General features: G+C 46.5%; 1 protein-coding gene and 1 long non-coding RNA gene across 2 annotated transcripts in view; both read left to right on the forward strand.

The window, feature by feature from the left end:
- The first annotated feature begins 2,505 nt into the window (after positions 1–2,505).
- The window catches only part of TAPT1 (transmembrane anterior posterior transformation 1), a 68,168-nt gene continuing 49,644 nt past the window's right edge, over positions 2,506–21,029 (forward strand). The window contains 4 exon segments of the mRNA XM_030314161.1: positions 2,506–2,544; positions 2,546–2,578; positions 2,580–2,724; positions 14,405–14,534. Of these exon segments, the coding sequence (XP_030170021.1) occupies positions 2,521–2,544; positions 2,546–2,578; positions 2,580–2,724; positions 14,405–14,534 (332 nt within the window). The 5' untranslated portion in view covers positions 2,506–2,520.
- On the forward strand, positions 2,894–5,823 carry LOC116738031. Its single transcript, XR_004343555.1, has 2 exons — positions 2,894–3,162; positions 3,678–5,823. It is a non-coding gene; the product is annotated as an uncharacterized LOC116738031 (long non-coding RNA).

A 21,029-nucleotide genomic window follows, 5' to 3' on the forward strand; every position in this document is an offset into this window, starting at 1 on the left:
AATGCCATCTGACGTCTCTTTAATGGTGAGAGTTGTCATGTTTTTGAAACATTCCTATTGTTTCCTAATGGTGCTATTATAAATCTAGGCCTGTATCTTTTTACACCTGATATAAAAAATGTTGTTTCTGAACTCCTAATTATTTTCCTCAGAGACCTGGTGCTTCAATGCTGTGTAACTATTTCTTACCAAGACTTAGAATATGTATTTGAAAACACCCTTTCCTGGATTCTGAATCAGTTGCAGTAAGTTGAATTAACCCAAAGAAAACGAGTTTTTGTATGCAATAAGGTATTTGATTGTCTAATGACCAAAACCTATACAAGGGAAGAATAGTGTGAGATGAAAGTTCTATACCGTTTAAAAATGTTTTTCTAGTATGACTTCATAATGGGTTTGAAATTGGGCAGTTTCACAAAGCATTAAATAAAATAACCAGCTCCAGGGAAGACCCAGCTGATGAGAAGCTGCAAGTCTCTGTTTTCCCGTCTTCACTTTGCTCCTCAGCATGTGTCACCTTCATACCTAGTCTGGAGACAGCGCTCCTTTCCTCCTTGCTGACTATTTTAAATGATAGGCACAGACTTTGGAACAGTGTTTTTCCTCCGGCCTGATACAGAAAATGAGAGAAATCCATCCCTACAACTGGCTGCCTTAGAAAACAGGAGTTCAGATTCCTTCCCTTCCAGCTCCTGTTGAGTTAAAGGCAGGGGCAATACGCCACTAATTGTGGTGAGGCGATAAATGAGAGCTGACACAAACCAGCAATACACGTCGACCTCCTTCTTGACGATCAGTAAACAATGGAATAGGGATGGTCTTACACTATAAAAGATCAGAGAATGATAGAATTTAACTATAAGGAATCTTAGAGGGCGTAACATTTTGTTACCTTTTGATTTTCAAAACGACTCTGAAGTTTTGACCAGACCGTGTGTTTTTGATTAAGGCTCAGCCTTGACGAAGTGTAACACAACAGAATTTCATGAAAACGGTCACAGCAATATTTAGAATTGTGTACCTGTGAACTGTTCTATGAAAAAGGGTAAGGCTGTTCCAAAGGCATTGGTTCCTCCCTTTCCAAGGCCAAGCAGGGTCAGGTGCCAGCTCTGGAGCCTTTTTAGTCCATCTTGTTCCCTCGTCTGGGCTCTTACCCTGCTGTCAGACTGGCAGGTGGCTGCTCTCGGCATGCTGCCCCAGACCGTACACTGTTAAATTTGCTCAGAGTCCGGAACCAGGTCCTCGCTAGTGACAACAGGACCCTCAAGGTTCTCTGATGAATCAACATGAACCCGATTTTGCTCTATTCATACCTGTTTATAGCTGGCTGTCAAGTTCAGATCTAGGGAAAATTCCAGACAGCTTAATGTTAGGGGAAGAATCACAGTTTTCCTTGTGCTAATCAAAAGGGCAACAGACACAGGTCAGTTCTGAAGTTGGCAAATCGACTCGCCACAGTCACCCTAAATGGAGCACGCAGCAACCACGTGGGAGGCAGGTGGCAAAGGCCCTCCCTAGGTCCCTTCACGGAGCATCTTCACTTGCACCATTCCTGAGCCTGGTGGTCTTGACGCCGCGCTCGGTGCGTAGTCACACCCCAGAGCGGCAAAGGACGGTGCGTTTAAGCAAAGTGGACGCCCAGGTGACGGAGCAAGGGCACCGCGGCGGCCAAAAGCCGTACCCCAACCCTCATCCCGAAAAACAGTGCAGTACGCCCGCGGGCGCTTGAAACGCACAAGGCACCGGGCTCCTCGGGCTTCCCCTCCGCGCCCCCACCTGTAGGTCAGCAACCCGAGCTCCTTCTTGCTCGAGTGTTTTGGAAACTGTCAACGGAAACCCAGAGGCCAGACAATGTGACGGGAGATCATAAATATGCAGAGGAGCTGGAGCCCAAATAGCGGACGTATGGAGCCAGGGCTCGCGGGGGTCGGGGATCTGGAGCCGGGCCCTCGCTGCCGCGGCCGCGCAGGCGGTGCCAAGACCGGGCAGGCGGCGCCGGCGCACTCCGGTCACCGAGCCTGCAAAAGGGGCCCCGGGCGGGCGGCCGCACACCTCGCAGACGGCGGGCAGCGGTCGCAGAGACCGCCGCCCCGGGGCTCCTCCGCCGACCCTCCGTCCGCCGCCGCCCTCGGCCCGCTGGCCGCCGGGCGCCCGACCCGAGCCTCGGAGGCGGCCGCTGTCCCCGGCCGCGCGGCCCGGCTGCATGGAGCCTGGCGCGGGGTCCCGGACGGCCGAGCCCACCGCGGCGCGAGAAGCCACCGCGCGCCACGCCGAGGGCAGGAAGAAGATGGCGGCGGCGGTGGCGGCGGCGGACGGCGGCGGCGGCCTCCCACGCGCCGCTGACGCCAATGGCGCGCGCCGGCCGGCGAGCCGCGGATGGCGGCGGCGGTGCGGCGGCGGGCGGCGGCGGCGGCCCGGGCTCCGGCGAGGGCGGGGCGAGGCCGGGAGGGGGCCGGCCGGAGGCGGAGGCCGGGCCGCAGGCTGGAGGAAGCGGCGGGGACAGTTTGTTGTGCTCGGAACATGGCGGGCGTCGGCGATGCAGCCCGCCCCGGGAGAAGGCGGCGGTGGCGGCGCGGAACGGCCCGCAGCGGGACGGCCGCGGCGAGGCGGAGCAGCCCGGAGGCGGCGGCGGCGGCCACGGGCCCCCGCCGGCGCCTCAGCACACGGAGACGCTGGGCTTCTACGAGAGCGACCGGCGGCGGGAGCGGCGCCGCAGCCGCGCAGGTGAGGCGGCCGGGCGGGCGGCGCTAGGCCGCGGCTAGGGCTCCGAGGCGGCGCGGGGGTGGGGGTGGGGGGGTGTCGTGCGACCCCGGGTCCCTGTCCCGCGGCCGCCGCTGCCTCCGGGGCCGCCCGGGCTGTGGGCGCGCGAGCCGCCGCGGCTGCCGGGGCTCCGGGGCTCCGCGGCCGCTGACAGCTCGTCGGGCGGGGTCCGCGCGCGCGGCACCGGGGTCTCCGCGGCACACGCCGGGCCAGGTGTGGCCGAGAGACCGCGCTGCGGCCGGGAAGTTCTGTCCCGGGGGCCTTGGCCGCTTTTGCAAGGTCTTTCAGAAAGACCCCCGGGGTATCCTCACGCCCAGTTCTCGTTGGAGAGCGTCTCCCACGTCTCAGGGAGCTCAAAACTGAGCAGCTCAAGGCTGATTTCTTCATCATTTTCCTGCCAAGGTGACTTTTTCGTTGTGTATTTTAAGCGAACTTGAGCCATAGAAACCTGTTAACTTGCCCTCCAAATATGTGTTCCTCAGCCACAGCTAGCAGTGTGGTAGTGTAGTGACCAATGACCGTGAAGTTCAGTACTTTTCCCCAGAACAGAAATATTTAGCTGTCTTCAAAATGTTACCTGTGAACTTTCCCAAATCGAAACTTAAGCCTCTTAAAAAAAAAAAAAAAAATGACTCTATGGGAAAAGATGCCTTTGTAAATCCTACTTGGAACGACCAATTTCAAGCATATTGTTGTAATATTTGTAAGCTGTAGGATTCTTTTTTTTTAATTTTAAATTGCATTTGTATTCATATCGTAGTTGTATATTAGGCTTAAAAGAAAAAGATTTTGAGGTATATGTTTCACTGAATACAGTGATCACAACATTTAAATTTTTTTGTAATTTTAAGTTTTGAACAGCAACTGAATCATAACTCCATTGAATTTCTTCCCCCCAAATTGCTTCTCATGGGCAGTAGGGGCTGCATTAGCCATCATTCCTGCAATTCCTGCAAATAATGTTCAGTCTTCAGGCTTACTGCATCACTGACTGTATTTGGATATTGAAAATGTAGGAATACTCAAATATCAGAAGGCTGATCAGGTGAGATCCTGTTTGATTTGTTAATTCTCTGAACTAGACGTAGGTTAGGTTTTGAAGAGATCCGTGTCTTTGAAAAATGAAGTACGGACTGTGCCTTGTTCAGTCTTTTTTAATTAACCACTTAAAAATTCTCCACTGTGTTTGGTTTAGTTGTCAGTTAATACTTGCTTTCAGAGTATTTGCTTTCTGAATTGGCAGGCTCTAAGTAAGGACAAAGTATTAAGTCTCAGCTGTCTGTTTACTGACTTAGACTTGAACCTTAAGAAGACACTCTGGTGCCAATGGCAGCGAGTGTGGCCAGGTTTCACTACAATGTCTTTGAAATATTTCGGAGTTTCAGGCAAGCCAATATTATGAAAGCCTTTTTTGGTATTGTTTGCATACACGGAAAATGGAGTTGTCGGGAGCCTTTTGACGAGCACAGATGTATTAGGCTCTTGGAATAACCCCTAACATCCCTTCCTTAGCCCTTCCCAAGACCGGTCTGAATACCTGGTACCATGAACTTCCAGAGACTTCACACCCGACACATGTATTCTTCATCGGCATGAGTTTCTGAGCATGGCTTACTTAACACTTTGGAAGCTGGACTTTTAACCCATGGTAGCAGAAAGTCTATCTGAGAGACACTTCCAGCTTTAGCTGTGGGGGTAGTCCTCCTTGTCCCCCTAATTCCATCAGTCTTGTTGTGAGGGGAGATAGACGGTGGAAACCCGTGGGGATCAAGACTTAGGTAAGAATCCCAGGAATATTTCAACAGGGGTCACCAGCCAGCATTGTACCCTGTGGACCCCTTATTTTTTCCCCCAGGTGTCTGTCCCTTCTCTGCCAGTCATACAGCTCTTGCCCTGCTGGTGTCCACCCTCTGAGTCTGATGCCCCTTTGTTTGGAGCCACTCTCTGGAGATTAGCACACTTACAGCCATTCTTAAACAGCCAGGCTGCGAAGTGGCTTCTGCTTCACCTGGCTTTTCTAGCATCGCCCTTTTCTGCTGCTCTGTAACCTTTCCCTGTGTCTCCTCTAGAACTTAGAGAACTGTTCCCCAGGGGCTGGTCTGGGCCCCCAGAGGGCCTTTGAGCGGCACCACCTGGTGTCATGTGGGAAGCGTTTCTCCCTGAATCAAATGTCTTCGATGTCTTGCTGCTTGCCCTTAAGGTGTTCCTCATCCATGGAAAAAAATGGTTCTTGAGTGTGGTTGACACACAAGGTTGCATTCATTTCAGGTGGACGGCATAGTGATTCAACATCTCTATAGGTTATGCTGTGCTGGCCGCAAGTATAGCTGCTGTCTGTCACCATATCCTTTTTTGTTTTGTTTTGTGTTTTTGTTTTGTTTTTTAATTCTGATTCTGCCTCTGATCCTCTAGTCCTCCTCCCCAGTGGAGGGCAATCTTTGTTTTGGCCTTTGGAAAGGCACAATCTTAATGTCCTGGTGGCCCAACCATCAGTTAGTCCCAAAATTCCTTTTTATTATTTCCCAAGGAATTTAGAGCTCTTAATAATGTTTGTGGCCTGTCCTAACAGCCTAGGATTTCCTGAATGAATACACAGACGAGGTGCTTATCCACACTCTCCCCGTCCAAGTAAAATAATTCCAAACCTAGTGTTTGAGGTTATATTTTTGCTTTATACCTGTCGTGGTTCACTTCTATCTTTAGAAATATATACGAATATTAGTTTGTGTATGAGCAGTTATTTGTACCACGTACAGGTATCTACATCAAGTGTAAGCTTTCTTTTTTTTTTTTTTTTCCCTCTTTCAAACTCTTCGAATCACTTGATTTTCTGATGCCTTCATTGACTTGTACATGGCGTGGCAGTGGGTTGAAACTTTCTTTGGTCCTAGACTTCTACCTTAATGTAGTGTGCAAGGGATATGCCACTCACCATACCTGTTCTCTGTCTCTCTCTCAAACGTGCATCGTATGTTCCCCCTATTGCCTTATTGGTCACTGTTCTTAGACTCCGGTATAGTGTGGAGCTGCAGATTCATCTCTTTTGTCTTTTTTCCTACTCTTTTTTTTTTTTCTCAACTTTTTTATTTTTTTTTATTTTTTTTGGGACAGAGAGAAACAGAGCATGAACGGGGAGGGGCAGAGAGAGAGGGAGACACAGCATCGGAAACAGGCTCCAGGCTCCGAGCCATCAGCCCAGAGCCTGACGCGGGGGCTCGAACTCACAGACCGCAAGATCGTGACCTGGCTGAAGTCGGAACGCTTAACCAACTGCGCCACCCAGGCACCCCTGTTCCTACTCTAAAAATACTACCAACTTCTATTGTCCTTTCTGATATAAGCTCAGATAATAAGTACATGTTACCATAGTTTTGTACTCATTCCCCACTTGACTCATCCGTAAAAGTTTTTGTTTTTTTTTTTAAGTTTATTTACTTTGAGAGAGAGAGGAGAGAGAGAATCCCAAGCAGGCTCCCCATTATCAGCACAGAGCCCAATGTGGGGTTCAATCTCACGAACTGCGAGATCATGACCTGAGCCAAAACCAAGAGTCGGATGCTTAGCCGACAGAGCCACCCTGGTGCTCTCATCTGTAAAAGTTCTAAGCGGGAGAGTTTGTGTATAAGCCATGTTCCCATTTAGGAATCTAGGTCCAGCAAGTCAACTTTGGACTAAGAATTAGGCAATCTGTTCTTAGCTGGTTTCGGCTGTTGAATTGCTCTGTAGACTCTGTGCTTGCTTAGACCGTTTGCCTAATTCTTTGGCTCTGTGTCATGACTCCACTACTAAATAGTTTAGTATCTGCAGTACCTAAGTTGGCTCTAGTGCCCGTGGAGACTTAACAGTAGAAGACTTGATGTAAAATAAGCCTCACCTACTGGTGAGGAGGAAACAGTACCTATATAGTGCAGGTGCTGGAATAGCACAGGGATGGGTGTTGTCTGGAAAACAGAAGAGCTTCAAGCAAGGTTATGGTTGAATAGTATCGTGTCTGATTTCAACAGTGCCATGGGGCCCATGTTTGTCCTTTTGTTCAATGGTGACTCTCCACTTCTAGAGCCCACACTTGTTATCCATCTGTTTTGCTGTTTTTCTCTTCGTTTGCCCATTTTAGACCTCTTGCTTTCCCCTCCATGAGGGAATGACAGAGGCAGGAAGAAAGCCTAAACCCAGAAAGGCCAGCTGAACTCCTTTTCACAGTTCCCACAGAGGCCTTCGAGTGGGACAAAGGTTTTAAACTGTTCATATTTTTTTTTACGCCCTATTATTTGTGTAAATTATTACAAATAATTTATTTTTATTAAAATATTTTTCATGGGATGCCCGAGTGGCTTAGTGGGTTAAGTGTCAGACTCTTGATTGCGGCTCAGTCATGATCTCACAGTTGTGATACTGAGGTCCCACACTGGCTCCCAGCTGAGCGTGGGGCCTGCTTGGAATTCTCTCCCTCCCTCTGGGCCCCTCCCCTCCCCCATTCTCATGTGTGCACACTCACACGCGCTCTCAAAATAAAGAAACATTAAAAAAAAAAGATACCTTTTCATTTAACTGGGACCTCATCTTCCACGGATGATTAAAGGCGTTTATTCTGATATTATACTCTAGGCATTAATTTCTCATTTACAAAAGGAAGTATTAATAACTGGAAAACTGGGAAGTAACTTGGAGTAACCACAACCCTGAGATAGTAAGATAAAATTAGCTTCTTCACTCTGGCAAGCTACTCTCCTCTGCTTTAAAACTCTCACTTGCTTTACTTAACTAGTACGTGTCAACTAAACAAGCATGAAAAATTACTCATTTGGTCTTTGACCAGTTCAGTATCCTCGCTTTTTAAACTGTTTCATTTCATCCTAGTTTACTCTCCAAAATGCAGCCCTGGCTGCTTATTTGTGGCCGGTTTGAGGAATGTTTGCATGAAACAGGTCTTTGCAAAGACAGTAGTATTGACTATCAGATTAATGACATTCCGATCCCATTTTTAGTCTTTAACCCTGTAACCTTGTGACCTTTTTCTCTGTATCCCTATTTTCCATCTATAAGTGTATAAATTTATGAGAATTCTACTATTCTTAAACGTTCCTAATGAGACTATTTATAAGTAGTATGAAGGGTCTTAAAACTTGAATGATACTTTTACTACTACTTGACTTAGGAAGACAGAATTGCTGTTGTATTGATTTCTAGTTGGCCTTGTACGAAGATGTACCTCTGTATTTGTGTAATAAATTACCTATAATATTTTCACATAACCTTAGTAAAGTTTATTACGGTTTTACATTATTTAAGACTGTGGAGATTTGTATGTTTTTGTAGTATTTTCCTAACAGTTAACCAATATTACTTCCCAATTTTTAGGGGTCAGTGCTATTTTAAGAAAGATATATTTGGACATATTACTTAACATATAAATATATTTATGATTACTCATTACTTTTAATTAATACTTTTGTATCCTGGGTTCTTATTTCTAAAACAAGCTATCACAGAAAATAATTAACATAGTCATCTTTGAGGGATGAGGAGAGCAATTTATACTATACTTTTCCTCAATTAAGATACTGGATCGGTGTGCCTGGGTGGCTCAGTCAATTAAGCGTCTGACTTCTGCTCAGGTCATGATCTCACGGTCTGTGAGTTCGAGCCCCGCGTTGGGCTCTGTGCTGACAGTTCAGAGCCTGGAGTCTGCTTGGGATTCTGTGGCTCCCTCTCTCTCTGCCCCTCCCCAGCTTGTGCTCTGTCTTTCTCTCTTGCTCAAAAATAAAGAAACATTAAATTTTTTTTTTTTTTTTTTTTTTAAATACTGGATCACAGGGGCGCCTGGGTGTCCTCAGTCAGTTAAGCTCAGGTCATGATCTTGAGGTTCACAGTTCCTGAGTTCAGCCCCACCTCAAACTCTGTGCTGACAGCTCAAAGGCCCTGGAGCTTGCTTCACATTCTGTGTCTCCCTCTCTCTCTGCCCCTCCCTGACTCACACTCTGTCTGTCTCTGCCTTTCAAAAGTAAATAAACATAATAAAAAAATAAATACTGATCACAGAACATTTCTGTGGTGAAAGATGAATATTGATTAAAAATACTCTGGAGGAACTGATTTGCATTTATGATGGGTATTATTCTCCTTATATGAAATATTCATATATTTCAAGTGGCAAAACTTAGTTTTCCAATGTAGAAGCAGTTGTTTATATTATATGCTGACATTTCTTCTTGGTGAGAACTGGGTAAATGAACTAAAATTGGTTGCCATCTAAAAAGTTAAGTCACTGTTCAGAAAATAAACATTTGGATTATTTTATTTTGGAAAAGAATTTGCTCTTAAACTATAAAGATAGATGTTTGGCATAACGAACGAGAGCGACGTTGGCTAAGAAGGAATGAAATGCCACCACAGTATGGAAAAAGTTAAGGTATACTTAGAATTCTTGAGGGGTGGCACTCACAGGTGAAACAAGAGGCTTCTTAAGGAATTAGCCAGGCAGCTCTGCCCACTCGAACGGGACAAGTAAGCTCAGGCAAATCTGTAGAATGCTAGAGAACAATATTTAAAAGAGCAAGAAGGAAAACAGTGAAACGCAGCTATACTTGGGAACAGAAGACTAGGGAACATCCTGCTGAGTAGGTCTATGGCTACCGAAAGGCGGGAGCAGACTCACAAAACCAGGAGCCTAACTTAATTGCCCAGCTGCAGGCCAGCGTAAGCCTCTTCTCCTTCAGTAGGAATCAAAGGGCTCTTTCTGGCCAGCTGAAGCCAGGTTAGGGTGAGGTTATCTTGTGTGATTGTCAGATAGGTGGATGCTAATTGTGCTGTAAGGGAGAGAGCACGTTGGACTTGGAGGTCAGAGACCTAGATTCTGTTCCCTATTTGCCTCTTACCCTTTCAGTGACTTTGGACAAGTCTCTTAATTTCTGCGACCCTCCGTTTCTTCATTTGTAAAACATGAACATTATCTGCTCTCTGTAGCTCTCAGGCTTGTTGTGAGAATTTTACAAAGTACCGTGTGCAAGACCTTTGCAAACTGCCTCTTGGCAGAGCGGGAGGATCCTAATCCCTTAAGCCGAGCCAGTTTATGAGCAGTGAGGGAGAAGGTAAGACAAAGCTTCCAGAATATTTCACCCCATGAAGCTTGGTTCCTTTGTTAATATTGCTTTAACGCATCTTTAAAAACCATTCCCTAGGCCATCAGTAATTGTAAGCGGACACTTCCTTTAGATTCAGGACTCACTAGGGGCCAGACATCGGGAAGATCAGGGTACACGGTGCCTGCTTCCAAACAGCTCGTGAGCTGGTTAGGGAGCCGACCGGTTAACAGTGTAACATCGTAGAGGTGAACCCAGGGTGCTGTATGTGCAGACAGAAAAAGGAGACAATGGACGGCTCCCAGTTTTCCAGAAAGTACATACGCATTGAGACAATGATAGGCAGAATAGTCTAGTGCCCCAAAGCCCACGCTGTGGCGATAGACTGCTTGATTTTGAATTCTGGCTTCCTGTGTGATCTTGGAGACCTCCTTACCCTCTCTGTCCCTTGGTTTCTTCATCTGCAAAATGGATGTAACAGTAGACTATGCTCCATAGTTTTGAGAGCTGTGCACTAAAAACACGTTTTTATCATTTGATTTTTTTTAAGTGCATTGTGGAATTTAAATTAGTGTTTAAAATTCCTGCATTTCTAGAAGTAGAATCCTGACACACCACTGTTTTATATTTAGAATATAGTTAAGACACTTTTGGGTTTATATTATATGACTTGTTTACAGAAAATTAGTTATTAGGTTGTATAGTTCATTGAATATGTTTATTTGCCGCATTGCCCTTTATCCATGAAACAAGCTTGCAGAAGTAGCATCAGTAAACGCTAGGGATCCCCAAACCAGAACTGAGTAATACCTCTCAGGTCCTTCAGTAACAAGGAGCTCGAGACCTCGTGTCCTGCTTCGCACTGTCACGTGCTTTCATGCAAACCCTGACTGGGCCCCTTGGCCGTCCTGTGTGGACGATGCAGGTAGCAGATGTTCTAAAACTGCTTCAGGCCTCGGTTTTCTCTTCTGTGAAACTAGATTTATGACTTGAGCAGGGTCACAGGACTAACATGTGATAGAGAGGATGCCGGAACCCCCTTCTTCTGATCGCCAATCCCTGCTTTTCTCACGGATCCGAACAAAACTCTTATTATGGTAAAACTCGGTCATCTGCAGTCATCAGGGAAGACGCCACTGCGGAGGATAATTTTCTCAGTAAACAGGGTGCAGCTGTCTCAATCTTTTAATTTGCTGTTTTAAATGTAAGATTCTGTAATGACCTGTTTCTGTATTTCCTTACCACGGCCGACACGCCGGCAGGCTGCCCAGCTGCCCTCCCTGCCCCTGCTGTGGATGATGCGAGATCCTTGCCAGACCCCAGACCCCAGGGCACATGCTGGCTGTGCCCGCCGCCGTGGCACCCCGTCCCTTGGGGTAGAGGTTCCGATACCTGTTGGGTGACCTTTGACAGTCACTTAGACACGCACATGGCATAGAGGCTCCTTATCTTCGGTTCTGCTGCGTTCAGCGGGGTGCTGGGGCCTGTCACTCTTCCTCTGCTCACCCTCCCAGTCTCAGAAAATTCTTTCCGGTCACGGGCTGTTTTCTTGAGAATCTGGTGTTCTCTGCCTTTGCCACTTCTGTTTCTGATTCTGTTTTTGTCCTCTCTCTGCCACGCTCCTCTCCGTGATTTTGCCCCCTCCTCCTCCGATCCACGCCTGCTGAGCACCTCTGGTGTGTGTCCCATCCGGCACGGGGGATGCAAGGTGAGGGCGGGACCTGGGCAAGAAAGTGCACGGTGTGGCACCGGAAGCGCAGGAAAGGGTGTGAACCGAGGGGGGAGAGGCTGCCTAGTGTTCAGGGACCTGGAGCGTCTGTGCCTCTGTGCACTTGCCCGTGGGACACTGGAAGGGAATCTTCGCCAGCCCACCTCCTGTTTTTGAGAAGGGAGAAGCAGCCTAGTAACTAGGGACCCAGAGATTCAGGGGAGGTGGGTGTGAGGCACAACTGAAAACAGCCGGGGGCCACATCGTAAGGGAGCTGTGTCACCACTCCTGAGGTGTAGGACGCGACCCGCAGGGCCTGGCTGCCATTGGTTAGGATGCAAGGGAGCCAAGACTGGAGGGAGGGCGCCAGTCAGGAAGCTTGTGCGGGAACTGGAGGGGGAGAGGAGGACCAGAGGAAGGTGACACAGAGAGGGGAAAGTTCATAAATGTTCCAGGGGAGGAATCAGTGGGACCTGGATGGGGGAGGGCTGGCCCCCAGCTTGTAACGTATGAGTGTGTCACTGGTGGTGCGGGAACTAGAGTCAGGGCTGCAGGGGAGGGCGGGCTGAGCTGGGCGGGGAGATCCTGAGCTCTGTTTGCAGATTAAAGTGGTGAGGGTGGGCGGAGAGTGGTTCCAGGTGCAGTTGACCGGGAGGCAGCTGGGAATCAGATGTGGTGACTTTAGGACTCAGGTGGTGGTTTTAACCTTAGACTGTGCAAGGGGAGTATATATAGGGAATAAAGGAGCGAAGAGAGGGTGATCGAGGGCATGTCAGGGAATACAGCCTTGTATTACTGTTACTGTAGCTGGTGCTTTGTTAGGACACAGGGACTCGAACGCGGAACGGCAGACCTGTACGGGTCAGGAGGAGGACGAGCTGCCAAGATGCCCAGGTCAGAGAGTCGGGCGATCATAGAGAGGAGAACCTGTGTGGAGGGTGGCAGGCGGAATGGGGACAGGGATCCTGGGGCAGTGACCTCTGGGGCTCGCTCGTGTCGGAGGAAAGTCGTGTTCAGTTCAGTCTCTCCTGCCTTCCGAGAGGCCTGCTGCTTCTCAGTGTTTACACAAAAAGATTGATAGTTATGGTATGTTTATTGATAAGTATCAGCTAATCAAAACATCCTCTGCTCTCTCATTGGAAAACTGAACTGAGTAAGAGTACAAATTTTGTCTTTCACTGGTTTGACTGTTCTTGTGTGCGCTTCAGAAGGCTTTCTTTTTCTCCCCTTCAAACAGCCGATCTTGTTCTGGATGTACCCAGCCTACAACATATTGGAAAGTCCCTAATCAAAAGTTGTGCTCTACATGGATTTGGTGATACTAAGGCCTTCTGATCTGAACACCTGTTAATGCGTGAACAGTACTGTTCACCTCCGGTGTCCGTGGCTCATTGTACATGTACTGAAAGCATGAGGCTCGCAGCGCATTTGATGACTTGGCCTGCCCTGCATGGGGCTGGAGTGGGTGGAAGTCTGCTTTTCTCTCCGTCTGTTTCAGTCCCCAGATACCTCGCATGGTATCACCACCTCTCCAGAGAGATGACGAATCTGGAATTTACAGAAGTATGTGCACCCATGTGTATATCTTTGTGTGTAATATAACTTCTGTACGTGAACAGGCCATTGACCTGATGCTGAGAACTAGCCATCCGTTCAGTCCTGGAGGAAGTAAGTTGTTTTAGGCTCACTGGGAAGACCCACTGCTTCTGGGTTTTCTCAGGGCTTTGCAGCGGTGTTTTTTGACTATATACTCTTCCCCATACCTCCAGACTTTGAATCCTAGCCCTCACAAAAGATGCAGTTCCATAAGTCAGTACTCATAAATGAAATGCACATTCCCTCCCCGTTGTTTTTTGGAGGGAACACCAATACTGTGGTAAAAGGACACAAGGGCCAGTTCAGAGCAAAGAGGACAATTTGAAATCTTTGTTATCCTGACTTCTGGCAGAGGGCTTTGGCCTCCTGGTGAGTAAGAATAGGAAGGTGATGTGAGTTGGGGTACTGAAAAGTGATTGAGGTGATGGGTTGTCAGGGAAGCGTAACATGTTGGAAGTGGTTGGAACCTTAGCTTCTCATCTCAAAGTCTCCAGGCACAGCCAAGGGGAAGACTCCACCTCCTTTGGCCTTACTTTCACTTGAGACGGGATGACTCTGGTGAATCTGTTTTGGAGGAACAGAGGGAACAGGTGGACCAATCAAAGAAAGGGAAGTCGTTCCGATCTGCTTGAGGTTCTACTTTGTATGACTTGCTGTGATTATTATCCCGCTAGTAAGCCTTCACCTAGGGAAACGGCATTATTTAGATACTTTTGCAGGATCTCCAGGGCTGGAGAAGAAGGAAGAAGGTGCACTGATATCAGTGTAGTTCCCCCGGGGATGGTTTTTGCACTGGATCAATGCCTGTTTAGGTGACTTGACTCTCTTATAGCATATGTAGAGTCATATATGTGTGTATGTGTGTGTATACATACATACATACGTATATATGTATATGTATTCATTTTATATATACTTGCTCTCGACTCATTTTACCTCCCTTCTGTCCATCAGTCCAGGTCCTATATCACCTATAAGACCCAGGACTGGGCTCTTACAGACACTTTTCTAACTATTCTGATTAACAGTAATCATTCCTTATATATGTCTGTGGCGTTTTCCCCTTTGTACCACACAGAGTAGCAATTGTCAACAATTTTTACTGATCGTTTGTATGTAGCTGTTCAGGTTCTGGGCACAGAATTATAGATTTTTTTTATTCTCTTTTGTTTTATATATGTATTATCTGTGACCCTAGCTAGCATATAAGTTTCTTGATAAATACTGTTCTTTTTATTTTGTGTCATTTTCTTTTCCTGTGAGCTTTCATTGTTGAGGTTCCTCAGTGCTGAACTAACAAGAGGGTACTTCCTTGAACAAATGAGGCCAAGTATACAGAAAGAAGAGAAAGAGTATACACTTGTATGCGAATACCAAGAGAATTGGAAAAGGTACTATTTTTTTTTCTTTTACTAGACATCATTTTGAAAGTTATGTCAACATGTTAATTACATGAAAATAAACCGTGAATACCTTGAGTTGAGTTTTTTAAATATCGGGAATAATGCGATCATAGGTTAATTAAATATATTGGGGAGTAGGAATTCCCATGTAGGAAGAGGCTTTAAAACTTACATTTTTAGTGTAAGTAAGATCCAGTGTTTCTTTACTTTGCTACATATTAAACTTAACCATATTTCCACTGGTGTCCCATTCCAGATCACTTCTGGGGAATTCATTTCCACCCGCTCCTTAGCTCCCATCAGTTTTATTGTAGTAGGGAGCAGCATTTTTCCCATTGAGCATGGGAAATTACTTAATTTCAGCCCTTTAAAGGTTTCAGTTCTCAGAAAGCCCTCATATTTAAAAACACATATGCCAGTCTCTTCAAAGAAAAAGACGATTCATTTCATCATTGCCACACAAACCTCACATCCTGTGGTGGGCACAGCCACAACAGCACTGAATGCGTGCACACCGCCTTCCCTTGATGTGTCTCGAGTCCGTGAAGACCAGTCAGATGTGACAGGAAGGCCGCTCTTTTTCCTCTGTGTTGCTTCAGTTGGTAAGTCTGGGCACTTCCAAGATTTCTTGCTAGAAAGAAAGGATTAAGAAATAATTCAGCTTCAGCTTTATTGGAATACAGTTTCATACTTTCATGGTAACGTAGAACTTACCAAGGTCTGATCACTTCCTTAGAATCATATTTTCTGGCGGAGTGGCTTTCAGAAGAGTTTTGTTGGTTAGCTTGACCAGAGTGTTCTATAATGGGGTGCGGTCGACGGTGAGAAGTGAGGACCCCGCTGGCTTGGCCGATGGTCTTTTATTTCTGACAGTCCGTCAGTGTGGTAGAGGGAAGGGAGTCAGATGCCACGTGACAGTTTGAGAAGCGTTGCTTCACCTGGGTTCTTGGTGGCGCGTGGCAGGCTGACGTTTTAGGGAGTTCTGTGTTCGGGCGGGGAGCGGTGGGAGCGAGCGCGGACCGGAGAGAGAGCAGTTGAGACAGTGAGACGGTTTGTTGCCTGTGGTCGGGATCCTGATGCCCAGTTATGATAGTGTGGCTGCTTTTCCAGGGAGTCATAGGGCCCGGTGGGTGAGACGGAGGAGGGTGGGGCGTGCTGTGCACCACTGCGTCCCCAGGGCAACGGCACCTTGATTTTGCACGTGTTGGAATTTGTTTAAGATTTTGGCCAGGGATGGGGGGTAAACGTTTCTTCTTCTGCTTGCCAATGATAATACTAGTAATTATTATTATTAAATGTAAACATATAAATATCTATTTATTTATAATAATTATAATTGTAGGCATTATCATTATGTCTTTGTTTTCTGAGCTCACTTTTTCCTTCCAACGATAAGCCAAGGCAGGGGAGTGTGAGGACAACCGCAGAGGCAGTTGGAGAGATGGTCAGCCTGTGCCTGTTTCCTCGTCCAGGACAGTGCCGGCCGTGGTCAAGGTTTATCTACTGGTCTCTTCGAGGGAAAGTTCTTCTTCCACCTGGTCTGAATGGTTGTGAATTCCCATTTTCTCTGGGGAGAGATTTGCCTGCAATCCACAGCCAAACTGTAGACACGCCCAGGGGGTCGCTTCAAAGCAAGAAGTGTGTGTCTGACCCCTTTTATTACCCCTCCTATAAGCAGAGAACGGTGAGCAGCAGCAACAGCCCTCATGATGATTAGCTCATCAGAGGCAGGTTCAATGCACACGTCCTTCTCTCTCCTTTACCAGCCCTGTGAGATGCCAAGCAGTTTCTCAGTAGATTTCTCGCAGAAACTTGCAAGCATTTCACATTTCTTATTGTGACTGTTGTCTTCCGGGGCAAATGCCCGCAGGTCTTGGTAGGACTTCAGTATAAACCAGTGTTTTTACACACCATGGTGCATGAAGGGACCACTGACGGGTTGGCTAACCACGTGGTAGGTTGCAATCAATTAGGACTTGTTTCTAAAGAAAAGAATAGAAAAGCATCAGTGTCTGTTGCCTATAGGAGGGTATTTCTCATGAAACTTTGGTTTTATTTGTGTGCACGTAAGATGTGTAACGTCTGGAAAGGTTGAATTAACACTGCTCATGCACGACTGTAGAAATTTTCTAGCCCCGTTTCCCATCACAGAGACTTTTGCTTGAGGCCTATTTAGGAAAATTGATTTAGTCTCTTAGAACAACACTTCAGAAGCTTTATTGCCTCAGATGTACAAAAGATGTGCGTTTTCGGTTTAGAGAAGTTTCTTAACATCGCAGAGTAAGTGAATGTAGAGGGAAGCAGAATTCGATTCAGTTTAACCATCGGCATAAATATCTCTCGTACAGTGCGAGTTCCCTCTGGTGTCTCAGAGGCCTTTATTTATGGGTAGGGGTTTCACTTCAGGCTTTTATTACAAGAGTTGGGGGGGCTTTCTAGACGTTTCATGTCAATAAATCATTGTCTGATATGTACTACCTAATATGTAATACCTTTCCCTGATACAGAACACTTCTGATAGTTAACACTTTATACATTTTTTTTTCTTGTGTTTCTGGTAAATGCTGTGATATTTTCACCAACCTTTTCAGGATGAGAAACTGATAATTAAAGAGCATTTGCTTCTACAAGGGTTGCACATGCTATAAAACAATTAATGTTTATACTTTCAAGTCAAGAGAAAGGTCAACTCAATATCTCTTACTGAACCTTTTTACTTAATATAAAAAAAAAAAAAAAATCCCAGAATTTTTGTGTAATCTTATCAGTGGATAACCGATTACACTGATATTCAGAAAAGGTGAATCGCTTATATATGTAAAATCGTATTTCTAGTGGTTGGCACTTTTTTCACATTTGAACGTCTCATTCTGATGTAAGGGGATAAAATTTTAGAGTGTTTCGTTCGCTTTGGGGAGCATTTCTTTTTTTTCTGCCACAAACTCCTTCCCCCTGTGCCCACACACCCCTTGGGTTCTTGTCCTGGTTCTGTTCCCATAGGCACGTCTGTGTGGGGGCTGCGTTTTTTCTCTTTATACAGTGGGGGACACTGAACTACACTTCGTCTGCGTTCCGAACTGAGAGGCAGGATAGTGCAGTGGTCAAGGGCACGAACTCTAAAGCCAGCCTCCCTGGATTTGCATCTTGACTCCACCATTTATTAGCTGTGAGGCCAATTTACTTCTGTCCATTTGCCTCATTTTTCTCATCTGTATATTCATTGTGTGGTATCCCCTATGTAAGTGTTTTAAACTGGTTTACAGCCCTCACTTCAGCAAGTTGCGGAATGCCCTGCCTTAGGAGAACAAGAGACATTTTGAAAGTTTTCTTATCTTCAGGTTGCATTCAACGGATGTCGCCTCACAGTAGGGGTTGCTGTCTACTTGGGCCCCCTGTACGGTAGGGTATATATAGATACCGGGAGATGTCTGGTGTCCATGGTTTCCCCATGTCCCACTCTGATCTTATATGATACTTTTAATCTTCCTACTTCATTTGCTGCTAAATTTGACTTTTCTGACCCAGCAAAGGGCATGATTTTCTGACTCTCTGCCTTCTTGGATTGCTGACCACAGGCAGAAGGAGCCTGTGGGAGAGAACTGTTTCCTTCCCTCTGTCTTTGTAACCAGGCTGTCTTAGAGTAAAGCATGTCTTTTTCATGAGTGGATTTAGCTGATGGCCAAAGAGGTAACACATCCCATCACCCTGACATTTTCTGTCAGGCCCTCTAGAGTCTGGCCTCAGCAGCACATGACTGGAGTTTATGGTTAGGTCGGACCACACGGCTTTAACCAGAAGCCTTGTGAAATCAGGGCAGGGTCACCAGTTTCTTGGAAAATTCCTAGTGGGTAAGTGCTCACTGCTCCATATCCCCCCCTTGACTTGGCCACTTACATCCCACCTCTGGCAGCTGTTTCTGTGTTAATAAAAAGCAGATAGGGGTGCCTGGGTGGCTCGGTCAGTTAAGCGTCCGACTTCGCCTCAGGTCATGATCTCGCTGTCCGTGAGTTCGAGCCCCGCGTCGGGCTCTGTGCCGACAGCTCAGAGCCTGGAGCCTGTTTCAGATTCTGTGTCTCCCTCTCTCTGCCCCTCCCCTGTTCATGCTCTGTCTCTCTCTGTCTCAAAAATAAATAAACGTTAAAAAAATTTTTTTTTTTAAATAATAAAGCAGATAGTGGTTATCAAACAAGAATTGGGTGCCAGGCACTGTCCTAGGCACTTTAAGGGAATTAGCATTACATCTCCCCCACAGCCACATGTGATACATGTTCTCATAAAGTCCCATTTTCTTCGTGTGCCCTGACATGGCGATCTTGCTGGTGTCTGTGCTGCACTTGGACCCCCTGGGAGCAATTAATCCTGTACCACATACAGAATTAGCCCTGGGACAAGGATTCATCTGTGTGAATCCCAAACTGCAGGAACTAATAAGGAAATGCTCACGAAAGTATTCTTTAAGATTCCTTAATAATATTTAAATGCTAATTTAAAGAGATACAGGTCACTTGTTCACTGATTTATCGGTTTTCTCAGTGTGTTTTGAGTGCTGTGTTCAGGCACACTGACGGCAGAAGCACAGCCCTCCACCCCAGACCTGTGAAGGTAATGGCAAGGTGATGAGAAAAGGAGGGGATTTTGCACCTGCATTTTAGGGCTGGGGGTATGGGTGGGTATGTAGGAAGATCCAGAGGTGGGAAGTCATTAGGGACAGGAGGGACACTGGGAGGGTAGGCCGGACCCAGGAAACTGTGAGTGGTCAGACTCAGCAGTGGAAGCTAGCTTTGGGAGGGTTTCTCAGGAATACTTTTACCTATATGTGTGGTAGACCACCTAACAGAGGCTTGGACACATTTCAAAAAAACTTTTGAGGAGTCTGGAGGAAAGATCTCAATGGCTCCAGCCGACTAATGAAGCCAGCCCGGGTCCTTTCTGTGTCTCCATTCTGCCATCGTTGGCAAATTGGCTTCTGGTCCTCGTGCTTGTTGCCTTTTAATAGAAAGATGGCAGCCGCAGCCTCAGGCGTTGCCTCTGTATTACCCTCCGAAAGGAGAGGGGGGCGACAGGTCTTCCAAGGAAGGGGGAGGCGGATGGAGAATGGCGGTTGGGTTGGCCACCGGCCAGAGCTCTGCGGCTGAAAACCAGAGAGCGGTGTTCAACGTGGATTGGCAGTGAGAGAAGCAAAAGGAGCGCAAGATCCACGTACATCATCTTCCTTCAGAGCCAAGTAGATTGATTATTTGTGTTCCCTCTTAAGGAATGTAGTCCTTGTGTTGAATGCACGTCAGGTGTAGGTTGTGACGATTACAAAGTCTTTTACCAAAATTACTTCCTCCTTTGGCTACATATGTTTATGTGACTTTGCCTGTCATGAAAAGTAGAACTAAAATAAAAGTGTATTTTTGACCATTCTTTGGTAATTCTATGCTTTTTGGCAGTCCTTTATTTCATTGTTACCATCCTTTGTACATTATAGTTATTAATAACATTTTTTAAAAAAAAATAGAACTCAACTGCTTGGTCTTGAATGGAACTACTTAGTTGTCTTAAGAATCTAGTAAATTCTTCTAGGCTTTAAATTTGTCAGCTGTGGGTACAGAATATTGTTGTTTTTCCACATAGGCTATTGCTGTGATTGAAAGTGAGAAAGAGTAGTGTCACGCGGGATAATTTGGGGTGAGAATTCAGTAATGTTAACTTTTCTTCTCAGATCTGCAGGTGACAGCCGAGTGGCCTGATCAAAGTGTTGAACCTCCTTTGACTTTGACTTTCTTTGTCAAAGATCAGGGGGTTGGACTAGGGCGTCCCGAGAGTCCGAGAGTCCGTGACTCTGAATGGGTTTGCATATGAGGAACAGAGGAAACAGGAGCGAATGGAAAGATTCACAGAAAAGGAAGTTTTACTAATCTAATGGAGGAACTTAGTTCTGCTTTTTGGAGGGTCCAGGGGTGTAACATTTAGAAAAAATAATTTAACACGTTGTTTTCACAACTACGAACTTACTCAAAATATCACATAAAGCCTTTTCGTTGTTTCTCAGTGTGAGCGTTCAGAAACATTAAGAAAATGTCACAGTCATTTGTGTGATCTTTATGTCAACAGAATAGTCCTGGGGTTTCATGATGAAACGAATAGAGAGTACTTACCCGGACCCATGTTTATGGCAGCGATTTCTTGGACATCCTGCTCAGTTTCTAATTTCATGGAAGTGTGTTTGGGGAATCGCCCCACTAAGTTCTCCTCGTGATGCAGCTCTCGTTTGTGACACGACCTGACTCAGACACGACCACCACGAGACTGCTAAGAAGCAGGAAAGCCGCGGGATCCACAGTTGTCAGAATCCAGCACCTCGGCAGCCTAGGCTGGTGCCCCTCTGGTTCGGTCTGAGGCTTGTTGCCCCTGATTGGGGTGGTGGTGACGGCAGTCCCTCACTCCTTCTGCGACGGTCTTACCTTTTTTGACTCTCTTTGAGGACAGCCAGCAGCC

This window comes from Lynx canadensis, chromosome B1, assembly GCF_007474595.2.
Source record: "Lynx canadensis isolate LIC74 chromosome B1, mLynCan4.pri.v2, whole genome shotgun sequence".
NCBI classification, from domain to species: domain Eukaryota; kingdom Metazoa; phylum Chordata; class Mammalia; order Carnivora; family Felidae; genus Lynx; species Lynx canadensis.